This window comes from Moschus berezovskii, chromosome 11 (genome assembly GCF_049115385.1).
Source record: "Moschus berezovskii isolate FMDL1 chromosome 11, NW_MosBer_1.0, whole genome shotgun sequence".
NCBI classification, from domain to species: Eukaryota; Metazoa; Chordata; class Mammalia; order Artiodactyla; family Moschidae; genus Moschus; species Moschus berezovskii.
In genome coordinates this window covers 439184-462526 of record NC_142470.1, presented here as the reverse complement: position 1 = coordinate 462526, position 23343 = coordinate 439184, and the positions used below count along the sequence as shown (strand labels likewise).

Genomic DNA, 23343 nt, shown 5'->3' with positions numbered 1-23343 from the left:
AACTGACCAGTTTGAGAGCTGGAAACCAAGCCCCTCCTCCACCTCACCCTCTGCTGCCACAGAGCCACCATTTTGAAGGGCCCAGCAGATAAGGTTTATCAGAGGCCAACAGCTTTTCTATCTACTGAGGAAATTCCACAGATGCACTGAACCCCATACAGAAAACTTCATGTAACCAAAATATCAGTGAGACAGCCTGGGTACATTTCATTCTCAAAAAAGATAAAGATGTACTCTCGGTTTTATTTGTGGAAATTGTCTTGACCATGTCAAACCAAACAAGGTCTCCCCCAGCTCAAATGTTCTCCCACTTCCAGAGGTGAAGAACATGATTATAAAAGGAGCAAGTGGCCAGAAGGCTGATGTCAAAGTCCGCTGCCTCCAAATCCTGGTCACAGTCACAGATCTTGATCCCTGAAGTAGGCAGCCGGACATCCTCCTTGTCCTCTGCAGATGGCTGCAGAGGAGCCTCTAGCTTGCTTTCGTTCTGCTGGGTGGTGCCACCCACTCCATCACTGTCAGCTGAACGCTCTGAAGAGGGTGCTGGTGACGGGTCTGCAGCCTTCAGGGTAGGGTCCTGGTCTGCTGTTCCGGCTTCTGGGTCACTGCCAGGGTAGGACGGCTGGTTCTGTGGCAGACGGCAGAAGTAGAGCCAGGACCAGTCGATTCCGTACACCAGCGAATTGGGCAAGGGGTAGGACAGAGAAACTGCTTCCTGTTCTTCCTCTGGAGCGAGACGACCCAGGAAACTTAGCCAGAGTTAATCTCATCACCCACCCCCAACATTCCCTGCCCACCCTCAAAGAGAAACTTCCAAGAGCAACCACCGTGTGTCACGCAGAGGACTGCTGAGAGACAGACAAGCAGAGAAGAGCAGACCTTCATCCTGCAGTGAATGCACTCTGTGTGCCTGAGAGAGGAGGCATCCTGCACCACGGAGCTCCCATCCAGGGCGCCTGAGGACTCAGAGTGAGCCAGACAGAGGGAACGGGGTGTATCAGAAATGAAGGGAACAAGCATGCGTGAAACAGGCCACAAGGAAAGCTTGTGTGCGTGAGGAACCACACAGGCGTGGACATGGCTGAGTTGTCATCTGGACTGGCAACACATCAGAAGCGTCCCGGCACACAGGGCTCCCTTAGAGAGTCTGGATTTGAATGGGGAAAGCAGTCACTCACTGCCTGAGCAGGTGTCCTTGTGAGTTGCCATGGCAACTCTGAAGACGAAGGGCAAGACTGGAAAATGTCAGACCTCATTCTGGACAGAACATTGCTGAGAAAGGGTGAAAAGTGACACGTGACCAGGGAAAGAAATGGTGAGGGGCCCCCTGGTGGTCTGTGGTAAAGAAGCTGCCTGCCGATGCCGGATAAACTGGTTCAGTCCCTGATCTGGGGGACCCCACGTGCTGTGGAGCAACTAAACCTAAACTACTGAGCCCACATGCCCTAGAGCTGGTGCGCCGCAGAAAGAAGCCACTACAGTGGGAAGCCCCTGCTCTCTGCAACTAGAGAAAAGCCTGCACTGTAATGAAGTCCTAGTACAGCCAAAAATAAATAAAAATTTAAAAAATAAACATGATGCGGTGTCACCAAACCTGAGGTGGTCAAGGGTCCAGGTCAAGGCCGAGGCTGGCAAAAGCAGCTGCAGAAAACCTCTGGCCAGTGAGCTGGGGATGTGAAAACAGGATTAGAAAACTGTCACCAGCTGGAAGGTCCAGTGTCCGGCCATTCAGTCTTCAGTCGCCTGGACACCACAACCACGTCCCCGGTATAGGGATCGATGCCGCAGCACTCGGAATCGTGACCAGACTGAACCATGACCAGAACGAGCAGTGAAGAGGAGAGGCCAAAGCTGGCGTCAGGAAACAGACCAAGGGTACAACCAACGCACCAGAGGTCCTCCTCCCCAGCCAGGGCTTTGCCTGAGCAGAGGAGGCTCCAGAAAGAAGCCTCGTGCTGAGCTCTCCCAGACAGCAGAGAGGCACCTGGCACCACCACAGAAGGAAGCTCCAAGGAGACCGCCCTGCCCCTCAGTGTGAACATCTGGGGGCCTGGGAGGCAGGGCTGCTGGGACAGTAAAGGCCCATGATACTTTCACATCCAACGACCATGGGCAGCATCCACTCGTGGTCCAGGCAGACACAGCAACCCTCCTGCCACATGGCAACACCACATGGTAATGCAGGATGCCTGCTGCTCAGGGGCACTGCAGCAAGAGCTGAACAGGCACGCAGGGCAGCAGGCGCTCGGATGGCTCCATGAAGGAGGAAGAGTATCAGTGACACTGCTCACAGCACAATGAGTCAAAATCAATAATGCGGCCAAAACACAAAATAGCGTGTCCACCGAGGAAGCTTAAACCACCGACTAAGCCTCACTGGGATAAGGGGAAACACAAACCTGAATCGCAGAATGTCTTCATAAAAATGAAAGTGGAATCACCACATATCAGGACCTAAAACTATACTTAAATCAGAGAATAATTCAGACATAAAAATACTTGATACAAGGCAAAGTAATAAACAAGTGAATTGTAGTCCCAACTCAAAACGCTAGAAAAAGAGCTAAGGAGGCAGAAGGAGAGAAACAACAAAGGTAAAAGGAGCGGATGAGGCTGAGAGCAGCAGCAACGTGGTGATTATGAGAGCTCAAACCCTGCTTCTTAAAGAAAGTAGACACCCCACTAACCTAATTAGGCGAAGAGAGACACAGCTGTTTGTGTAACTATACAAAGTAAAACATGGTAAAGAGGAAATAACCATTAGGAAATTTTGACCCCCCATAGAGACATAAAGCATAAACAAAGCAACTTTCACAGAAAAATATAGAGCAAGTTAACACAGAACCATCATTCAACAATAAATCAGGCCCAGATAGTCATAGGAGAATTTTCACCACATCTTGAACATAATAACCCAAATGACATATAAATTATTTAAGAAATGATAAGATGAAAAAAATTTTTCACATTTTTTGTTTTGATTTTCACATGAACCAAACATAATGCTGATGAATAGCACAAAAGAAACTTTGTGTCATCTTTGAACAACATTGCAAACCCCAAAGAAAGCAGGCGCCAGAATGCAGTAGTACACTGAGAAAGACAACAGAGCTTCCAAAGAAGACACACAGACGGCCGAAGGGCACTCGGAAAGACGCTCAACAGTGCTAATCACCAGAGAAATGCAAGTGAAAACCACAATGAGATAACTTGACACCTGTCACTATGGCCATCATCCAAAAGGCCACAAATACCAAATGTCAGGGAGACGCGCCCGCACTGTCAGCAGAAATGCTCGCTGGCACAGACACTGAAAGACGGTAGGGGTCCCTCAAAAGACGGCACGCAGGCCCACCAAGCACAGGGCCCAGCAAGTCTATTGCTGGGCACATATCCAAGGACAGGGAAGAGAACTCAAGACACAGGCACCCCAACGTTCACATGTGTGTATGCCTGACCCTCTGAGACCCACGGACTGTAGCCCACCAGGCTCCTCCTTGCAGGGGAATTTTCCAGGCAAGCATACCGGAGTGGGTTGCCATTTCCTGCTCCAGGGGATCTTCCCGACCCAGGGATTGAACCCACGTCTCTGTTATGTTCTGCACCGGCAGGCAGATTTCTTTACCACAGTGCGATCTGGTAAGCCAAGTTACGGACTACACTACTGTAGACGAAATAAACACACCACAAGGACACACTGTACAGGGACGTCCCTGGCGGCCCAGTGGTTAGGGCGCTGTGCTTCCACCGCAGGGCGTGCAGGCTCGCTCCCTAGCAGGCGAACTAAGTTCCTGCGCGACGTCAACAAAGCCCACCTCAGAAAAGGATACATTCAATACATATATATTTGAAATATATGTATTCAATATATACATGTGAAATACTGGGCTGGATGAAGTACAAACTGGAATCTAGATTGCCAAGAGACATATCAATAACTTCAGATACGCAGATGACACTACCATTATGACAGAAAGCAAAGAGGAACTGAAGAGCCTCTTGATGAAAGTGAAAGAGGAGAGTGAAAAAGCTGACTTAAAACTCAACAGGCAAAAAACTAAGATCATGGCATCCGGTCCCATCACTTCATGGCAAATAGATGGGGAAACAATGGAAACGGTGACAGACTTTATTTGGCTCCAGAATCACTGCAGTTGGCAAATGCAGTCATGAAATTACAAGATGCTTGCTCCTTGGAAGAAAAGTTAAGACAAACCTAGACAGCATATTCGGAGAAGGCAATGGCAAGCCACTCCAGTACTCTTGCCTAGAAAATCCCATGGATGGAGGAGCCTGGTAGGCTGCAGTCCGTGGGGTCGCTAAGGGTCGGACACGACTGAGCGACTTCACTTTCACTTTTCAATTTCACACATTGGAGAAGCAAATGGCCGCCCACTCCAGTGTTCTTGCCTGGAGAACCCCAGGGACAGGGGAGCCTGGTGGGCTTCCATCTATGGGGTCACACAGAGTCGGACACGACTGAAGTGACTTAGCAGCAGCCAGCATATTAAAAACCAGAGACATTATTTTGCTGACAAAAGTCCGTATAGTAAAAGCTATGGTTTTTCCAGTAGTCATGTATGGATGTGAGAGTTGGACCATAAAGAAAACCAAGAATTGATGCTTTTGAACTGTGGTGTTGGAGAAGACTCTTCAGAGTCCCTTGGACTGCAAGGAGATCAAACCAGTCCATCCTAACGGCAATCCCAGTCCTGAATATTCATTGGAAGGACTGATGCTGAAGCTGAAACTCTAATACTTTGGCCACCTGATGCAAAGAACTGACTCACTGGAAAAGACCCTGATGCTGGGAAAGATTGAAGGCAGGAGAAGGGGAAGACAGAGGATAAGAAGTTGGACAGCTTCACCGACTCAATGGACATGAGTTTGAGTGAGCTCCGGGAGCTGGTGGTGGACAGGGAAGCCTGGCATGCTGCAGTCCATGGGGTCGCAAAGAGTCGGACACGACTGAGAGACTGGACTGAGCTGTGCAGCACAGAACAGAGCCAGAATTTTATAGTGACTGTAAACAGAGTGGAGCTCTTAGAAATTGTGAGTCACTATATTATATATCTGAGACATAATAATGTAAGTTAAATATGCCTCAATAAAAGAAAACTTAAAAATACTTTGACAACTAAAACAAAACAAAGCCATAAGCAAGTGTAACTTATTTCCGGAATGTACCCCCCATATTAGAGAATCCATAAACGAAGTTTACCATATAAATATGTCCCAGGAGAAAAATAATACAGTTCAACAGACAGTATAAAAGCATTTGACAAAAATATCAGCAATTCCTGATTTTAAAACACACTCAAGAAAGCAGAAATTGATGAATACTAAGGACAGGTGGCTCAGACGTGAAGAGTCCACGTGCGATTAGGAGACCCAGGTCCGACCCCCGTGTCAGATAGATCTCCTGGAGACGGGAATGGTTGTCCTCTCCAGTGTTCTTGCCTGGAGAATCCCATGGACAGAGGAGCCTGGCAGACTACAGCCCCGGGGCTGCAAAGATTCAGAAATGACTGAATGACTTTCACTTTTCTTTCAAGGACACACTTTCAGTTCAGTTCAGTTCAGTTCAGTCGCTCAGTCGTGTCCAACTCTCCGCGACCCCATGAATCACAGCACGCCAGGCCTCCCTGTCCATCACCAACCCCCGGAGTTCACTCAAACTCATGTCCACAGAGTCGGTGATGCCATCCAGCCATCTCATTCTCCGTCGTCCCCTTCTCCTCCCGCCCCCAACCTTTCCCAGCATCACAGTCTCTTCCAGTGAGTCAACTCGTCACATGAGGTGGCCAAAGTATTGCAGTTTCAGCTTTAGCATCAGTCCCTCCAATGAACATCCAGGGTTGATCTCCTTTAGAATGGACTGGTTGGATCTCCTTGCAGTATAAGGGACTCTCAAGAGTCTTCTCCAACACCACAGTTCAAAAGCATCGATTCTTCGGCGATCAGCCTTCTTCACAGTCCAACTCTCACATCCATACATGACCACGGGAAAAACCATTGCCTTGACTAGACGGACCTTGGTTGGCAAAGTAATGTCTCTGCTTTTTAATATACTATCAAGGTTGGTCATAACTTTCCTTCCAAGGAGCAAGCGTCTTTTAATTTCATGGCTGCAATCAGCATCTGCAGTGATTTTGGAGCCCAAAAAATAAAGTCTGACACTGTTTCCACTGTTTTTCCATCTATTTCCCATGAAGTGATGGGACCAGATGCCATGATCTTTGTTTTCTGAATGTTGAGCTTCAAGCCAACCTTTTCACTCTCCTCTTTCACTTTCATCAAGAGGCTTTTGAGTTCCTCTTCACTTTCTGCCATAAGGGTAGTGTCATCTGCATATCTGAGGTTATTGATATTTCTCCCAGCAATCTTGATTCCAGCTTGTGCTTCTTCCAGCCCAGCGTTCCTCATGATGTACTCTGCATATAAGTTAAATAAGCAAGGTGACAATATACAACCTTGACATACACCTTTTCCTATTTGGAACCAGTCTGTTGTTCCATTTCCAGTTCTAACAGTTGCTTCCTGACCTGCATACAGGTTTCTCAAGAGGCAGGTCAGGTGGTCTGGGATTCCCATCTCTTTCAGAATGTTCCACAGTTTATTGTGATTGACACAGTCAAAGGCTTTGGCATAGTCAATGAAGCAGAAATAGATGTTTTTCTGGAACTCTCTTGCTTTCTCCATGATCCAGCGGATGTTGGCAATTTGATCTCTGGTGCCTCTGCCTTTTCTAAAACCTGCTTGAACATCTGGGAGTTCACGGTTTACATACTGCTGAAGCCTGGCTTGGAGAATTTTGAGCATGACTTTACTAGCGTGTGAGATGAGTGCAACTGTCCGGTAGTTTGAGCATTCTTTGGCATTGCCTTTCTTTGGGATTGGAATGAAGACTGACCTCTTCCAGTCCTGTGGCCACTGCTGAGTTTTCCAAATCTGCTGGCATATTGAGTGCAGCACTTTCACAGCATCATCTTTCAAGACTTGAAATAGCTCAACTGGAATTCCATCACCTCCACTAGCTTTGTTAGTAGTGATGCTTTCTAAGGCCCACTTGACTTCACATTCCAAGATGTCTGGCTCTAGGTCAGTGATCACATTACCGTGACTATCTTGGTCGTGAAGATCTTTTTTGTACAGTTCTTCTGTGTATTCCTGCCACCTCTTCTTAATATCTTCTGCTTCTGTTAGGTCCATACCATTTCTGTCCTTTATCGAGCCCATCTTTGCATGAAATGTTCCCTTGGAATCTCTAATTTTCTTGAAGAGGTCTCTTGTTTTTCCTATTCTGTTGTTTTCCTCTATTTCTTTGCATTGATCACTGAGGAAGGCTTTCTTATCTCTCCTTGCTATTCTTTGGAACTCTGCATTCAGATGCTTATATCTCTCCTTTTCTCCTTTGCTTTTCGCCTCTCTTCTTTTCACAGCTATTTGTAAGGCCTCCTCAGACAGCCATTTCGCTCTTTTGCATTTCTTTTCCATGGGGATGGTCTTGGTCCCTGTCTCCTGTACAATGTCACGAACCTCCGTCCAGAGTTCATCAGGCACTCTATCAATCAGATCTAGTCCCTTAAATCTATTTCTCACTTCCACTGTATAATCATAAGGGATTTGATTGAGGTCACATCTGAATGGTCTAGTGATTTTCCCTACTTTCTTCAATTTAAGTCTGAACTTTGCAATAAGGAGTTCATGATCTGAGCCACAGTCAGCTCCTGGTCTTGTTTTCGCTAACTGTATACAGCTTCTCCATCTTTGGTTGCAAAGAATATAATCAATCTGATTTCAGTGTTGACCATCTGGTGATGTCCATGTGTAGAGTCTTCTCTTGTGTTGTTGGAAGAGGGTGTTTGCTATGACCAGTGCATTCTCTTGACAAAACTCTATTAGCCTTTGCCCTGCTTCATTCCGTGCTCCAAGGCCAAATTTGCCAGTTACTCCAGGTGTTTCTTGACTTCCTACTTTTGCATTCCAGTCCCCTATAATGAAAAGGACATCTTTTTTGGGTGTTAGTTCTAAAAGGTCTTGTAGGTCTTCATAGAACCGATTAACTTCGACTTCTTCAGCATTACTGGTTGGGGCATAGGCCTGGATTACTGTAATATTGAATGGTTTGCCTTGGAAACGAACAGAAATCATCCTGTCATTTTTAAGATTGCATCCAAGTACTGCATTTCGGACTCTTTTGTTGACCATGATGGCTACTCCATTTCTTCTAAGGGATTCCTGCCCACAGTAGTAGATATAATGGTTAGTCCTTATATATCATCAAACTACATGGGAACTAGCAGGGCCCCTCTTTAAGGTCAGGAATAAGGCAAGATGTCTTCCACTCTTTTTTAAAATTATACTGGAGACACCAGTAAATGAAGTTAAATGAGAAAATAACTAAAGGCATTGAACTTGGAAATAAAGAATAAAACTTATCTTTTGCAGATGATACAATACTTACTTGCAAAACCCAAGAGATCACTAGCAAAACTAATGGAAACACACGTTTATAATTGGCAGAATATGAAACTACCAACAAAAACCCAGCAACTTTCAGACAGACAATAATTCAGTTAGAAGAGACCGCCCACCTACAGGAGCAACAAAACGTTACGTTTCTGAGGGCTACAGTCAGCAAGAGATGGACAACGTCTGCACACAGAAGGAAAGGGAGCTCTGTGGACTGGTTCAAAACTGGGAAAGCAGTACATCAAGGCTGTGTATCGTCACCCAGTTTATTTAAGCTTTGTGCAGAGTGCATCATGCGGAATGCTGGGTTGCATGAATCACAAGCTGGAATCAAGATTGCTGGGAGAAATGTCAACAACCCCAGGTACGCACATGACAGCACCATAAAGGCCGAAAGTGAAGAGGAACTACAGAGCCTCTAGATGAAGGTCAAAGAGTTGAGTGAAAAAGCTGGCTTAAAGCTCAACATTCGAAAAACTAAGATCATGGCCTCTGGTGCCATCACTTCATGGCAAATAGATGGGGAAAGAATGGAAACAGTGAGAGATTTTATTTTCTTGGACTCCAAAATCACTGCTGATGGTGACTGTAGCCATGAAATTAAAAGACACTTGCTCCTTGGAAGAAAACCTATGACAAACCTAAACAGTGTATTAAAAGGAAGAGACATCACTTTGCCAACAAAGGCCCATGTAGTCAAAGCTATTGTTTTTCCAGCAGTCATGTATGGATATGAAAGCTGGATCATGAAGAAAGCTGAGCATCAAAAAATCGATGCTTTTGAATTGTGGTGCTGGAGAAGACTTTTGAGTCCCCTGGACTGCAAGGAGATCAAACCAGTCAATCCTAAAGGAAATCAACCCTAAATGTTCATTGGAAGAACTGCTGCTGAAGCTGAAGCTCCCATACTTTGGCCACCTGATGCCAAGAGCTGACTCACTAGAAAAGACCGTGATGCTGGGAAAGACTGAGGGCAGGAGGGGAAGGGGGCGACAGAAGATGAGATGGTTGGATGGCATCACTGACTCGATGGACATGAGTTTGAGTGAACTCCGGGAGATGGTGAAGGACAGACAGAGGAGCCTGGCACGCTGCAGTCCCTGGGGTCACAGAGAATCAGACATGACTTAGCGAGTGAACAACTGCAAAAAGATACAAGAACAGATCTGAACGAGTGGAAAGAACCCTTTTCTTGAATAAGCTCCCAGATGACAAGTCAGATGCAAAGTTAATTTGTATTTAACGCAATCCCTATTAAAAACCAATAAACATTTTTTTCTGGGGCAAGCTAAGTTGACATTCAAGTTCAAACATAAGAATAGTCAGGAAGTCCCTGAGAAAGACCTAGAGGGGGCAGCAAGCCCACGCTAACAAATGCACTGAGTGTCCCACAGTTAAAGAGCAGGCGTGAGCACAGCGAGACAGCCGGGGGGCAGAAGAGAAGACAAGAAATGCAGGGTCCAGACGGGACGTGCCTGCACACAAGAGCTGGTGTCTCGAGACACTGCAGGTAGGGGTGTGGGGGAGGACGGGCTTTCCAGGAACGGCGTCGGGACTGTTCCACATACCACACAAGAGGACTCGGATCAAAATTCTAATTGTAAACAGATGGCGTCCGACAAGTATGAGAAAACACTGATGCACTCCTTTAGAGCCTGGCTACCTTTTTAACTAAGATTCAAACATCCAGACTCAATGACAAAACCTATAAATGTGATTACACTTAAAGAAAGAACCTGGCTATCTTTTTATCTAAGATTCAAACTTCTAGACTCAATAACAAAACCTGTAAATGTGATTACACTTAAAGAACCTGGCTATCTTCTTAACTAAGATTCAAACATCGAGACTCAATGACAAAACCTATAAATGTGATTACACTTAAAAAAACCCAGCTTTTGTATGGGAGGAAACACACTATAGGCAAAATCAAGGTAAGAAACAGAAAAATTATTTCCAACATAAACCAAAGATTAAGGGCTGATGCCACTAATACAACGGGCTAATACACAGGAAGTCTTTCAACCAAGGGAGAAAAAGACTAGAAGTCAGAGAGAAAAATAAGCAAAAGACAATTCAGAAAAACAGGAATATAAAGCCCTTCAGGCAAGTGAAAATATATTCAGTTTCACTCCTAATTAGGGACATGCAAATTTCAACTACTGTGAGATGTCACTGCACACCCATCAGATGCAAAATTCCAAAGCTGGTGACACATTCTGCTGGCAAGGCTGTGGGGAAGCAGGGTTCTCATCTGTAGCTGGTGAGATGATGAAATCAGATATCGGTCTATGGACCCTGGAATCCCACATCTAGGCAGTAACCCTAAAGATACACCTCCAACAAGCAGAAACACATACGCAAAACAACATATATGAAGCATTATTTGTGATGATAAGATACTAGAAATAACCCAAATAATCATAGAGAAAACTGGAAGAAAAAACTGGAGTATACCCACTAAATGGAGTGCTATAGAACTTAAAAAAAAAAAAAAAAAGATCTCTATGAACCAACAAGGAGTGATTTCCAGGATGTGCTTTAAAAGTGAAGTAAACAAAACATCAATTTATACAGAATATTTTTTGTGTACCAAAAGAGAAGCATGCATATATAAACATACATACAAACTTTTGCAGAAAGACACAGAATTGTAACAAAAACCGAATGGATAGGCTACCTCCAAGAGGTAAGTGGGGGCAAGTAAGAAAAGGACTGGCATCTCTGTTGTTCCGCTCAGTCATGTCTGACTCCGTGACCCCATGGACTGCAGCACCCCAGGCTTCCCTGCCCTTCACTACCTCCCGGATCTGAGCATGCCTTTTAACACATTTTTTTTTATTTTTTTGGCTGCACCGTGGCACGCAGGATCTTTGCTCCCCAGTCAGGGATTGAACCTATGCCTCCTGCAGTGGAAGCATGGAGTCTTAAGCACTGGACCACCAGGGAAGTTCCTAATGTAATTTCCATTTCTAGAACATTGTTAATGTTTTTACACATTCAAAAGAAAAATTAAATCAATGAGGATGAATAAAAACATCCTTTAAAAAAAGAAATGAACCTAACTGTATTTCAAATATAATTGCCATACAGAAGGAAAAAGCAACTCTAATCCAAGTAAATCCTGAGCACAGTACACTGACTAAATCAAACTAATGGAACACACAGAACAGCAAGAGCATCTGGACCCACTGAAACGTGTGGGCTTGCCTGTGCTGGGGCGAGCACTGCACAGGCTCAGGCACAGGAGTCAGGACTGGCTGGGAGCCAGGGAGACGCAGAACAGGGCCGGCACAGAGAAACCTGTGGTGCTGGAGTGAGTCAGACGTGTCAGCACGGACTCGTGTTCGACACACGCGTGTGCACACACGTAAGTCCACAGGCACAGACACACAACATGGGCACACATCTATGTACCAACGTGCGCGCACATGCGTGCAGGTGTGCAGACACACATGCACGTATGTGAACACACGCTCACTACTAAGAGGGTCCAGGACTTCCCGGAAAGCAGGCTGTCCAGGGCGTGGTGGGGAGAACCCACAGTGAGCCCGGAGGAGCCAGAAGGGGAGGGGTCTCCGGAACCACATGGCCAACAGCAACACAAGCAACAGAGGGACAAGTGGCATCTCGCGGCTGCCACCCCTCACTCAGAGGGCAGAGCGCCATCTCCGGGAGGCCCAACACCAGCGCAAAACCTACAGGCCATGTGCTGTAGACACACAGCCACGGACAGACTGACAGCAAACAGCACCCGTGAGGAAGCGTGAGTGCCTCTCCCAGGACCAGACAACGGAGGCTTGAAAACAAATGTCATTAGAGATAAACAGGGACATCCTGTAACGAGAAGAGTCAACACATCAGGAAAACACACAACCGTGACCATACGTATACACACCTCAAGCCTCCAAGTCTCTGAAATGAAAGCTGACAGAGTGAGGGAGGAAACAGACATAGGCCTGCAAGGACAGCTGGAGCAACTGCGGCCCAGTTAAACAAGAGCAGACGCTGGGCCTGCCCCCAACGGGGACAGAGCACACGGTCCTCCCCAGACGGACCACCACCAGGCCACAGCGAGTCCCAGTAACGCTAAAGCTCGAATCAGGAACAGAAATTCAGGATGCTCTCAAAACTGTGCAAATTAAACAGCATACTCCAAGGTAACCAATGAGTCAAAGAACAAATCACAAAGAAGTTGGAAAATACTTTCTGAGATGAATGAAAATAAAAATACAACACACTAAACTCATGGGACACAGTGAAAGCAGCGTTTAGAAGGCAATCTATCACTGTAAATCCTACACTAAGAGAGGGAAGAGAGTGCAGAGAACCGCCAGAGTGTCCACAGGACAAAGGGCAGTGACACGGCAGGAGCAGAGCCGAGGGCTCAGACGAGGAAGCCTGGAGGAGGCCACCGCCGGCCGGAGACGGTCGGGAATGCGTGGGGGTGAAGCAGCCGCCTGCTCCTAGGGAGGAGGGGACAGGACCCCGGGGGGGATGAAGGGCAAGAGCGGGGTGGGGCTTCAAGAGAAGAAAATGTGAGGGACCCCTGGTGAGAAGGCCAGTATACCTGACGGTCCGGGCCCTGCTGGGTTCTGCCCAGAGCAGGAAGAAGAACCAGGGCAGCAGCTGACGCGTGTCGGCAGCTGAGCCCGATCTGGCTGCAGTGGTGACCACCCTGCAGGCCCCAGTGGCGCTGGGCATCGCTGGGTGCAGAGGCACCCAGATAACGGAGCCGGATAGGCAAAGACTGCGATTAGAGAGCAGCAGCTGAAGCTGAGGCTCTGGAGTCACCCTCACGGCAAGGCTGGGTAACCTGGGAACGTGTCAGGACAGAGGAAGAGCGTGGTGCGCAGGGGCGTGGAACCGCTCACCTGCTGCCATCTGGTAGTTGATGATCGTAAAGCCGCCGTGCATGCAGGCCGCCAGGAGCAGGTCGCGGTGGAACGGGTGCCACTTGAGCCTCCACACCCCGCTCTGCACGGGCACGTCCGCCAGTGGCCGCCGCAGGCTCCGCGTGTCCCAGAGGAGAACATGCTCGTCGTAGCTAAAACCCACAGATCTCAAGCAGCATGTAGGAAAGCAGGGCTCCAGGGGCAGGGGACCCCTCCCAGGAGACCCGGACCAACCCCTCCAGGACGCAGTCCCTCCCTGAGCCCCCCACACCCATACTCTGGTTCCAAGAGCGGGCCAGTCAGACACCACAGCGGCCGCAGGGGGAATCGGCACCACAGCCGAGACTCACCTTCCTGTGGCCAAGACGTTCTCACGGTGGGGGCTGCTGTGGATGCTGCACACGCCCATGGAGTGTCTGAGGGGGGCGGGGGGCTGAGCAGGTGCCCCGCAGCTCCCCAACAGAAGCCTGGGGCAGGGCGGGGGACTGAGCCCACAGCTCCCCAGTAGAAGCCCAGGGTGCGGGGGGGAGGGCGGGGCTAAACAGGCACCCCGCAGCTCCCCGGCAGAAGCCCGGGGTGGGGGGCAGGAGGGCGGGGCTGAGCAGGAGCCCTGCAGCTCCCCAGCGGAAGCCTGGGGCGGGGCGGCGGGGCCGGCCCCACGAGGACTCACCTGCGGCTGCTGAAGGCGGCAGTGCCGGGCGTCCTCGTGTCCCAGCCCTTCAGGAGGCCATCGTCCCCACCTGCACAGAAACAGAAACCGCCCCCACTGGCCAGGAGGCACGCTGAGGACGGGCACCGGCCGTTTCTCGGGGCGCAGTCACGTCTGTGAGGTGTTCCCACACGGGCAGGCTGCCACAGGCACGCGAGCCCCAGAGGCAGCAAGCTGTGCCGCCACCATGTCTTCACATGCTGCGGGGAAGAAGGGGATGACGGGCCACACCCGCAGGAGAAGGGCAGACAGAGTCACGGGGCAGAGCGACCAGCCACATGGACTCAACCCTTCTGGCTCCTGCCACTTGCAGCCGGCGTGGCCACATCTGAGTGCTGGGAACAGACGTGTCTGCAGGAGGCTCTGCAGACGCCTGCAACTGGCGACACGTTTCCGTGTGTTTTAGAGAGAAAGGTCCCTGGTAACCTCGCAGCAGAAGAGCTTCTCCTCAGGAAACGGAAGCGACAGAAACGAGAGGGGAGTGGGGGCCCTGACGCACAGCCAGTCTGAGAAAAGCAACGCCGGGCCCTGACGCACAGCCAGTCTGAGAAAAGCAACGCCGAGAGATGGGCACGGCACCCTGAGGACGACGGGCAGAGAGGACGAGAAGGAGCAAACCAACCACACGGCCAGCACTGAGCGCGCCGCCCACCCAGCCCCAGCCCCGCCTGGGCACACCACAGACGGGCGGGGGGAGCGTGAGCCTCGCCTTGGAGCAGCAGAAGCCAGCATCCCAGCAGAGCTACCAGTGGGCCTCGAACATAAGCTGCCGTTCCGTGGCAGATCCGTAGAGAACTGGCTGCGGTTTCTTTACACACCGGGCTCCCTTCTCTCACATTCCACGTTCCACCAGGAGCTCCTCCTGATCGACCTTCACGCGGCAGTTCCCCACCTTTCCTCCTTTCCACTGCCCCCAGCTCATCCCTACCCTGCGAACAGCAGGTCTCTATAGACTACACCCTCACCCCCCTGCAGTCTACACTCAACACAATAGCTAAGGCTGTCGTTCAATCACTAAGTTGTGTCCGACTCTCTGTGACCTCATGGACGGCAGCAGGCCAGGCTCCTCTATCCTCCACTATCCCCTGGAGATTGCTCAGATTTATGCCCAGAGTCAGTGATGCTGTGTAACCATCTCATCCTCTGTCGTCCCCCTCTCCCCCTGCCTTCAATCTTTCCGAGCATCAGGGTCTTTTCCAATGAGTCAGCTCTTTGCATCAGGTGGCCAAAGGATTGGAGTTTCAGCTTCAACATCAGTCCTTCCAATGAATATTCAGGAGTGATTTCCTTTAGGATGGACTGGTTGGATCTCCTTGCTGTCCAAGGGACTCTTTTAAGAGTCTTCTCCAACACCACAATTCAAAAGCACCAAATTTTTGGTGCTCAGCCTTCTTCATGGTCCAACTCTCACATCCACACATGACCACTGGAAACACCATAGCTTTGACTATATGGACCTGTGTTGGCAAAAGTGACGTCTCTGCTTTTCAATATGCTGTCTAGGCTTATCCTAGCTTTCCTTCCACGGAGCAGGTGTCTTAATCTCGTGGCTGCAGCCACCGTCTGCAGCAATTTTGAAGCCCAAGAAAATAAGGTCTGTCACTGCTTCCCCTTTTTTTCCCCATCTATTTGCCAGGAAGTGATGGGCCCAGATGCTGTGATCTTTGCTTTTTGAATGCTGAGTTTTATGCCAGCTTTTTTACTCTTCTCTTTCACCTTTATCAACAGCCTCTTTAGTTCCTCTTCATGTTCTTTCATTAAAATGATAAAGATCCTCTTAAATTTTAAAATGTTAAGTCAGAGAACATTCCTCTGTCCAACACCCCGCAGTGGCTCCCTTCCACTCTGAGCAAATGCCGGAGTGCTCCCAGGGGCCTCAGCCTAGCGCCCTGTGTCCGTGACCCCTCACCTCCTGTTCCACACTCACGGCTCAAGACACACAAGGCTCCACAGCAGGGCAGTCTGTGCCACCCACGGCACGCGATACCCTTGCCTGTCTGCCCTTCCTCCTTCCAAAGTGTGTTCGCCACCAAGCGTGTTATATTCGGCACTGCTTGTCTGTCTCCGCCAAGCGCTGGAAGCTCAGTGAAAGCAGGGCCTTTGTCTTTCTCACAGACACATCCCAAGCCCCTGGGACAGTGCTCGGCATGTGGGAGGTGCTCAACAGACGCTTGGTGGATGAATGAATCGATCCTGAATTGCTGAAACATTGTCTTCACTCCACTGTGGCTTGCATTAGCTAAGCCTCAAAGCAGAAAAATTAATCCATGAACAAGAGCTCAAAAAGTCAAGTCTTTATTGCTCTCCCTGAGTCTGTTCAAGGGTGCAACAGCAAAAACTCCAGAAAAGATTCCCTTTCAGCGGAAAATAAGCCTTAAACACAAAATCATAAGCGGTCTGAGGACATCCCTGACCGTCCAGTGGTTAAGAATCCACCTTGCAGTGCAGGGGATGCAGGTTCAATCCCTGGTTGGGGAATTAAGATCCATGTGCCTTGTGATGTGACAAAAAATTAATAAACAGAATGAGGACAGGGCGCCAGTGTCAAGGGACTGAACCTGTGCAGTGTTTCTAAAGACGAGATTTTAAGCTGGGCCCTGCCAGAAAAGTAGAATTAACCTGTGAAAAATTAAACTAAGATTAGAGAAAGCAGAGAAGTTGAGGAAAAGAAGACTGAGAGCAAGGAAGAATCGCTCAAAGCAGGGCCAGCCAGGGAGGCACAGACCCAGTCTCGTAAGGCCCGGGGCTCTGCTGGGCACCCTGGGCAGGAGCTGCAGAAGGGTCACGACCGCGGAGGGAGAAGCTCGCGTGTTCAACCACCTGCTCCGTCCTCGAACAGGAGGCTGGGCAGGAGAGGTTGAGCATGAACGCAGGCAGGGCTCTGCGGTGACCATGGAGAACGCAGGCCACTGCTCGGGGCTCTGCCATGACCACAGCATGGGACCGTGGTCCTGACAAGCAGAAAGAGAGTAAGAGAAATACAGCCAATTCCGAGAAACGCTCAGAAGACAAAACCAAGACACACACTCTCAGAAGGGGCGAGCGGACAGAGACATCTGATTTGGGTGCCCAGACCCTGTCCCAGGGCACAGGGCACGGCAGGGACACACGGGAGCATAGGCATGGCTGGAGCCTGCGGAGGGAAGTGCTGGCGGGCACCCCAGCATGAGCGTGGGGAGCTGGCAAGATAATGCAGCCAGAGCTCAGAAGAAAGGTCTGGTCCCACCTGCAAAGCACAGTGTCTGTGGAGGAGATGCGGTAACGGAGTTGGGAGAGTGACAACGCGGAGTGAGAAGAGGCCACGGGCGGGACCTCGAGCACACTGGCATGGGACGAGCCCGCGGGGTGGAGGGCGAGACGAGCGGGGCGGAGGACAGGCTGGCGCAGGACGAGCACGCAGGGCGGAGGGTGCGTGGCCACAGGGAGACGCAGCCCAGACCGCAAAGCCTCGATGCCCGGGAGGGATGCGGGGTATGACCAGGCAGGCCTCTGGACCCACCCCCTGGGCTGGGCAGCACGCTGTTCCTCTGCACGAGGCTCTGGGGCTGTCCCGCTCGTGGTGAGCACAGCACGCCACCAGCACCCAGGCAGGAGACGAGGCCTCGGCTGCTCTCCGGGCTCTGAGGATGCCGCAGCCCTCGGCCATCTTCCCTCAGAGCCCCGTGTCTGCCACGGCCACCAGGGTGCAAGGGGCTCCTGGTGCCCACGTCACCACCCCGTCCACACGCACCACGCCCAGCACCAGGAAGCCAATCTTCCCTGCCGCTGGCCTAACCTGGGAGGGAAACCGTTCCAAAAGGGGACAAGCAAGCCTGAGCCCCAACATGACAGCTCAGCACTGACCCAGACGACCGGACTTGTGAAGGAGAGCGAGGACCCCTCCCAGGGAACGAGCATCGGGGGAGCTTCCACAGCGGAGTAGCGCCACCAGAGAGCCCACAGTGCCTGGGCAAACTGCACTTCGCTCTCCAAGGACAGCTCCGAGAGCACCAGCTCAGCTTCTGCCCCGAAGTATGCTCTCCCCAAACGGCCGGAGGAAATCGCCCCCTTGGCCTGTGTCTCCTCTGCTCCCTCCCGCCCCTACCCTCAGTGGAGGGTACCAACCTGAGTACACGACTTCCGTCTGCCAGTAATTGAAAGCAGCAACCCAGGCCTCAAACTGATGGGCCTGCCACGTGACCACAGCCTGCAATCCGGGCCCCGCCTCGCTGATCTTCAGGAGGTGGAGCTGCCCTTTGGAGTCGCTGCTAATGATTTTCAAGGGCTGGTCACTGGCCCTGGACACAGGGAACCAATCGAGAATCTGGCTGAAATCGACTCACTGCCCCAAACTCCTCACCTCCTGCAGTTCCCAAGCAGGGACACTTTATGCCCCCAAAACACAGCAGAGAGAGGCTCTCCAGGCCCTGGTATGTGAACAAGCCTCCTAAGAGGCTTGCCTGTGCAGAAACCAAAGCTGCCATAAGCTTGTCAAAATAAATTAGGGTCACCTTCCCCTGGTGAAAACATGCCCCCTTTTTCTTTCAAGATAAGGGTTGGCAGTGACACTTCCAGGCGTGAGAGAAACAGTCACGGCCAGCAAGGTGGTTTTCCTTCTGTCTCTCACACGAAAAAGCCAAGACTCAGGCCCACCACTGCTGGTCCTCACCTTCCAGCTTTCCCAGTGGACCAGTCCAAGGACAAGGCCAGACACTGCTTTTCCAGGGCCAAGCGGGAGCAGGGCTGTAGCATCCAAGTGTCCTGCTAGAGAGAAAGAAGCCGTCACAGGGGAACGAGCGGCCCCGGCCACTGTCTACTCCAGTGCACGTGTGTCCTCAGGCACCCCTGCATAGCAGAGCCTGAGGACACTGCAAAACCAGCTCCAGGAGCCCTCACCACTGAAGGAGGACCTGCCCACACACAAGACCTCAGGGGAAGTGGGTCTCTCTGCTGCCCAAGCCCTCCTGGAGACTAGCGCAGTGCCCATGCAGCCTCTTGGAAGCACTGCTGCTGTGGGTTCCCATCGCGCAGGGCCTCCAGGGACAAGACAAAGGGAACTTTTCTCTGACTCACTTCCCCCAGACACAGCCAGCCATGGAAGCGCCGTTTCTCTACCTGCGGGGGCTTGACTCTACCTGCGGGGTCCTGGCAGCTGTGCTGACTCCTGGCTTTCCAACTCCTGCCTCCAGCTCTGGCTCTGAGCCCAGTCCTCCTCAGGCTTTCCTGCCATCTTTCCTGAGACAGGGCTGCTGCTCTCAGCAGGTCTGAAGCAAGGCCGTCCTCACCAGCGCTCAGCGCCGTGGACCCGAGGCCAGCTGGACCGGCTCCAAGGCCCACTCGCAGCGCCTGCATCGGCACCTCCACCCCACTCCCCTCACCCGCTGAGTCAGGACATGGTCAGCGCTCTTTCTTTCACCTGCTCCCGCCCCCAACATGTGGGCATTTTACAAATGTGTGAAATGGGATTGCTGTCAGATGCCTGGGGGATGACACAGAGGAATCATCACCAAGTTGCTCAGCCGTGTCCGACTCTTTGTGACCCCATGGAGCATAGTCTGCCAGGTTCCTGTCCATGGGATTGTCCAGACAAGAAAATTGAAGTGGGTTGCCATGCCCTCCTCCAGGAGATCTTCCTGACCCAAGGATTGAACCCACGTCTCCTGAATTGCAGGAGAGGCCTTGATTCTCTGAGACGTGTTTGGGGAAGCCTAGAGGAATCCTATGCTCTCTTAATTATCAATGATAAACACCACTTCGACCCAGAAAACACTGCTCTTCCTGCCCCAGCACCGTCAGCCCAAGAATGCTGGCCCAGGCTTTCCTAACAGGGTGTTCGGGTCCCCTGTCAGGTTAAAGGACCTGCCTGTCGCTTCAGCTCCTCTGCTGGTGACACTCAAAGTGTCTTCCTCTTGCACTTAGATGTAGAAGCCATGAACTTAAAAGAGACTGTGCTACCTTAGAACATCTCATGGTAAAGTTCACGACTGAAGAGATCATCCTAGAAAAATGTTCGTCTCAGCACAGCCTCCCTCCATGTTCCTTGCACCCCTCACTAAGCCTAGCCCAGTCACTGACCTCAGATGGCACCAAGCGGAGGAGCTCTATGGACCCAGAAGCATCTGCCACGCCCAAGAGGGGATGGCCAGCCACTGGAGCGTGACACCTAGGAGAGAAGGCACATGCCAGTCAGAGCACAGGATGTGCCCGGAGTATAGAACAGGCCCCTGTGACTCACTGTTACAGATTTCGGCTCCAAAACCAGTCTGGAGCCTACAGTTCTGTTCCTACAAGATCCTCCAGTTTATGAAGCAGAAAATCAGCATTGGCTCCCAGACAGACCGACAGTACCTATGCAGCTTGGAAACTGAAAAAGGAAATGAGCCCCAAGTTTACAGCAGCCTCCACAGGCAAGAAAGAGAGGAGAGGCAAGAAATGAACCCCAGCTTCATGCGGATGCCTCCCTGTCTTGTTGAATGCTGCCAGGCATCAGGTTCCTCTGAAAACAATCAGGTTTTCATGACAAATTCCAACCAAGGGGGACTGTTACCAAATGTGTACCATTTCATGTCCAGGATCGCAGAAGTATCTCTTCTTTGGACCTCAACCAGGGGGCAAGGAGAGCTGTCCTCATTGCAACTATACAGGTAGAGACGACCCAAACGAATTGGAGGCTTGTCAACATCCAGTTCACTCTACAAAAAAATGCAGACGTGTTCTCTGAATACCTTAACAGACATTGAGGAACCCAAAGGATGGGAAAAGGGACAGGGAAAGAGGTTTGCCAAGACTCGGGAACTCTGATTTTCTGAGCTGGAGAAACGTCTTTCCTGGATTAGGAAAGAATGCTTCTAAAGGGGCCAACAGAAAGGAGCTGTGGTTAGGATTCCCATGGGACACAGTCTGCCCGCCTAGGACGGTCCCAGCGCCAGCTTTCACTCTTAAAAATGCTTGGGTCTGGATCCGCCTAAGCGCGCGCCTTCAAGGCACTAGGTAGAGCTCCTATGACATCCCCTTTTCTCTTGCTCTAGACTTCACCCATCGCCTGGGCCACGCCGGCAAACAGACGACATCCCGCTTTCGGGACGCCGTTTCTAACCTACATTCCGGCCACAGGCCAAGGTCGCGTCCACCCCGTGTGGCTCCGCACGAGACGTCTCCATTCCAGCCTCACCGCTGCAGACCAGAGGTCTCGACGCCTGCGGTCGGCTCTGCCTCTCGGGAGCCTCTCCTCGCCCTTCTCGAGAGGAGTTCGAGTCGGGGACTCTGCCTGCTTGGGGCCGCAGCCCGCCCGAGGCCCGAGGCCCGGAAGCCCGCGCACCTGGCACTCCCCGTCGGCGGGCCGGTCCTCCGGCTTCCACAGCTGGTAGGTGCCGCACGCCAGCAAGTGCCTGCAGCCGGCCAGCGGGCACCACTCCACCGAGTCCACGGTGTGCTCCGTGTCCACCGCCTGCAGCAGCTGGACGCGGCCGTCGGCCCCCGCGCGCCCGGAGGACGCGGCGGCGGCCGTGGTGGCTGGCAGCGCGCGGCAGAGGCGGAGGAAGGTACCCACGTTGACAGCGCGGAGCGCGGCCGCCCTGCGTCCGGGGCCGCCCAGCCGGCGGACGGCACTGCTTCCACTTCCGCCGTCGACGCCAGGCCTCTTCCGGGGCGGGGCTTCCTGCCCCAGGACGCCCCGCTCCCGCGCCCCCTGCTGGCCGGCGGACCTCAACCCGCCCCGCGTGCCCTGTGCGGCGGCGAGGCCGGCCTGGGACCCGGCACCCGAGCGTCCGGCACAGAGTCCCCTGAGGGCTGGACTCTGAAAGAGGAGCAGAGGAAAGCAGGGCGTGGAGGTGGCCATGCCGCGGGCCTGGGCCTTCGGGGAGCAGAGTCCGGGGTCTGACCCAAAGGGCCTGGGCACAGGCTGCCCTCCCTCTCCCTGGTCACGTCCGCCGCAGGGAGCTAGCTGCCTGTGGGCAGCAAGTGCAGCGCAGCAGTGGACGCAGAAGCCCTGCCAGGGCAGCAGAGAACGGAGACAGGGTGGGCCCCAGGCGCCAACGGTGAGCAGGAAGCTGAGCAGACATGGAGAAGAGACAGTGTCCGCGCTCTAGGGGCAGGTGGGGGTCTCTTCCCATTAGATACAGGATATAGGGGAGGACCCAGCACACTCACTCTCTGACTTGGAAAACCGAGTTATGTGCTGGCACCATTCAACAAAGCCAGAACAAGTTTGGGGAAGGCAAGCCTTAGATAGTTATGAACTGAATGCTGTTATTGTTTAGTGGCTAAGTTGTGTCTCTGTGACCCCACAGACCGCAGGCAGCCAGACTTCCCTGTCCTTCAGTCTCCCAGACTGAAGTGTGTCCTTCCCCAAAGATATGCTGAAGTCTTATCTGCAACATCACAGAATGTGACCTTCAGAAACAGGGTCTTCACAGAGGCCATCCAGTTAACATAAGGTCATTCGTGTACCCCTAATCCAGTATCACGGGCGTCCTTCAGAGGAGATGTGGTCTATTACAAACACCCACAGGAGAAGCCTGGGAGGTGTGAAGCCTCTACAAGGCAAGGACTGCCTGAGGCCATTGGAAGCTGAAGAGCCTGGAGCCTTCAGAGGGAGCACCACCCTGCCCGTTTCTTGACCTGAGACTGGTGTGCGGGACCTAGACCCTACACTGTTTTAAGCCGCCCAGCTTGTGCTCCTTTGTTAGAGGAGCTGCAGGAAATGGGACAAGACTGAAATCCACGTGGACATCTGGGTGGTTAGCCTGTGGTTTCTATGGCTAGAAAAACAGTCAGCTGTTCAGATGGCAGCTAAAGCAGAGTAGAAAGGTTGGTCAGGAAGCAGGAGGGCACCTTGAAGTGGCTGAGCCACACACCTTGATCTAATCTGCTGCAAAAGGCAGTCACACCAAGCAGCCCCCTGCCTCGCTCTTAACAGGTAAGAGCCATGAATGTTGAACTTTCAATTGCTCTCAGATGTGTGGCTACAAAAGTCAAGAGGGCAGGGCAATCAGAAGAGGAGAGCCAGGGGCCAGATAGCCAATAAAGGCCAGGGGAAGCAAAGGGATGCAGATGGTCTGTGGGCCCTGGGCACCTTCCTGGGGTGGCCGCTCCAGGGGCCCTGGCAGTAAGCAAGCCTTCGGCCCCACAGCCACCCTCTCAGCTCCACCCAGGGCCCTGAACCAGCCCAGACTCAGAGTCTGACCAGTAGCACAAGACAGCGCCACCAAGAGGGGGCAGCCACCAGCTATGCCCGCCCCCCCAGCCACAGTTGACAGCCACCAGCTATGCCCGCCCCCCCAGCCA

At 51.8% G+C, this 23343-nt stretch overlaps 1 protein-coding gene across 6 annotated transcripts; it reads right to left on the bottom strand.

Moving 5' to 3' along the window:
• Positions 1-218: 218 nt before the first annotated feature.
• Positions 219-23313, bottom strand: DPH7 (diphthamide biosynthesis 7). Of its 6 annotated transcripts, none has more exons than XM_055400646.2 (9): positions 21377-21718; positions 20617-20750; positions 20134-20221; positions 18728-18822; positions 18184-18356; positions 14041-14110; positions 13721-13765; positions 13350-13522; positions 219-726 (listed from the first exon to the last, which is right to left on the bottom strand). In XM_055400646.2, the coding sequence occupies exons 2-9, from the start codon at positions 20622-20624 to the stop codon at positions 296-298; spliced, it is 1083 nt and encodes a 360-aa protein (XP_055256621.2). In that variant the 5' UTR covers positions 20625-20750; positions 21377-21718; the 3' UTR covers positions 219-295. The 6 variants fall into 6 exon arrangements, with proteins under 6 accessions (XP_055256621.2, XP_055256619.2, XP_055256620.2 ...); XM_055400644.2 differs by having other exon boundaries at positions 13721-13786; positions 21377-21695; XM_055400645.2 differs by having other exon boundaries at positions 13721-13786; positions 18728-18819; positions 21377-21694.
• Positions 23314-23343: the final 30 nt, after the last annotated feature.

What these genes read in the sequence shown, in the direction of transcription:
- DPH7 (XM_055400644.2), bottom strand. An exon ending in TCCACTGGGAAAGCTGGAAG is followed by an intron (nt 18,357 to 18,727) that starts GTGAGGACCAGC and finishes CCCTGTGTCCAG; the next exon opens with GGCCAGTGACCAGCCCTTGA. An exon ending in GACGGAAGTCGTGTACTCAG is followed by an intron (nt 14,111 to 18,183) that starts GTTGGTACCCTC and finishes GTTTCTGTGCAG; the next exon opens with GTGGGGACGATGGCCTCCTG.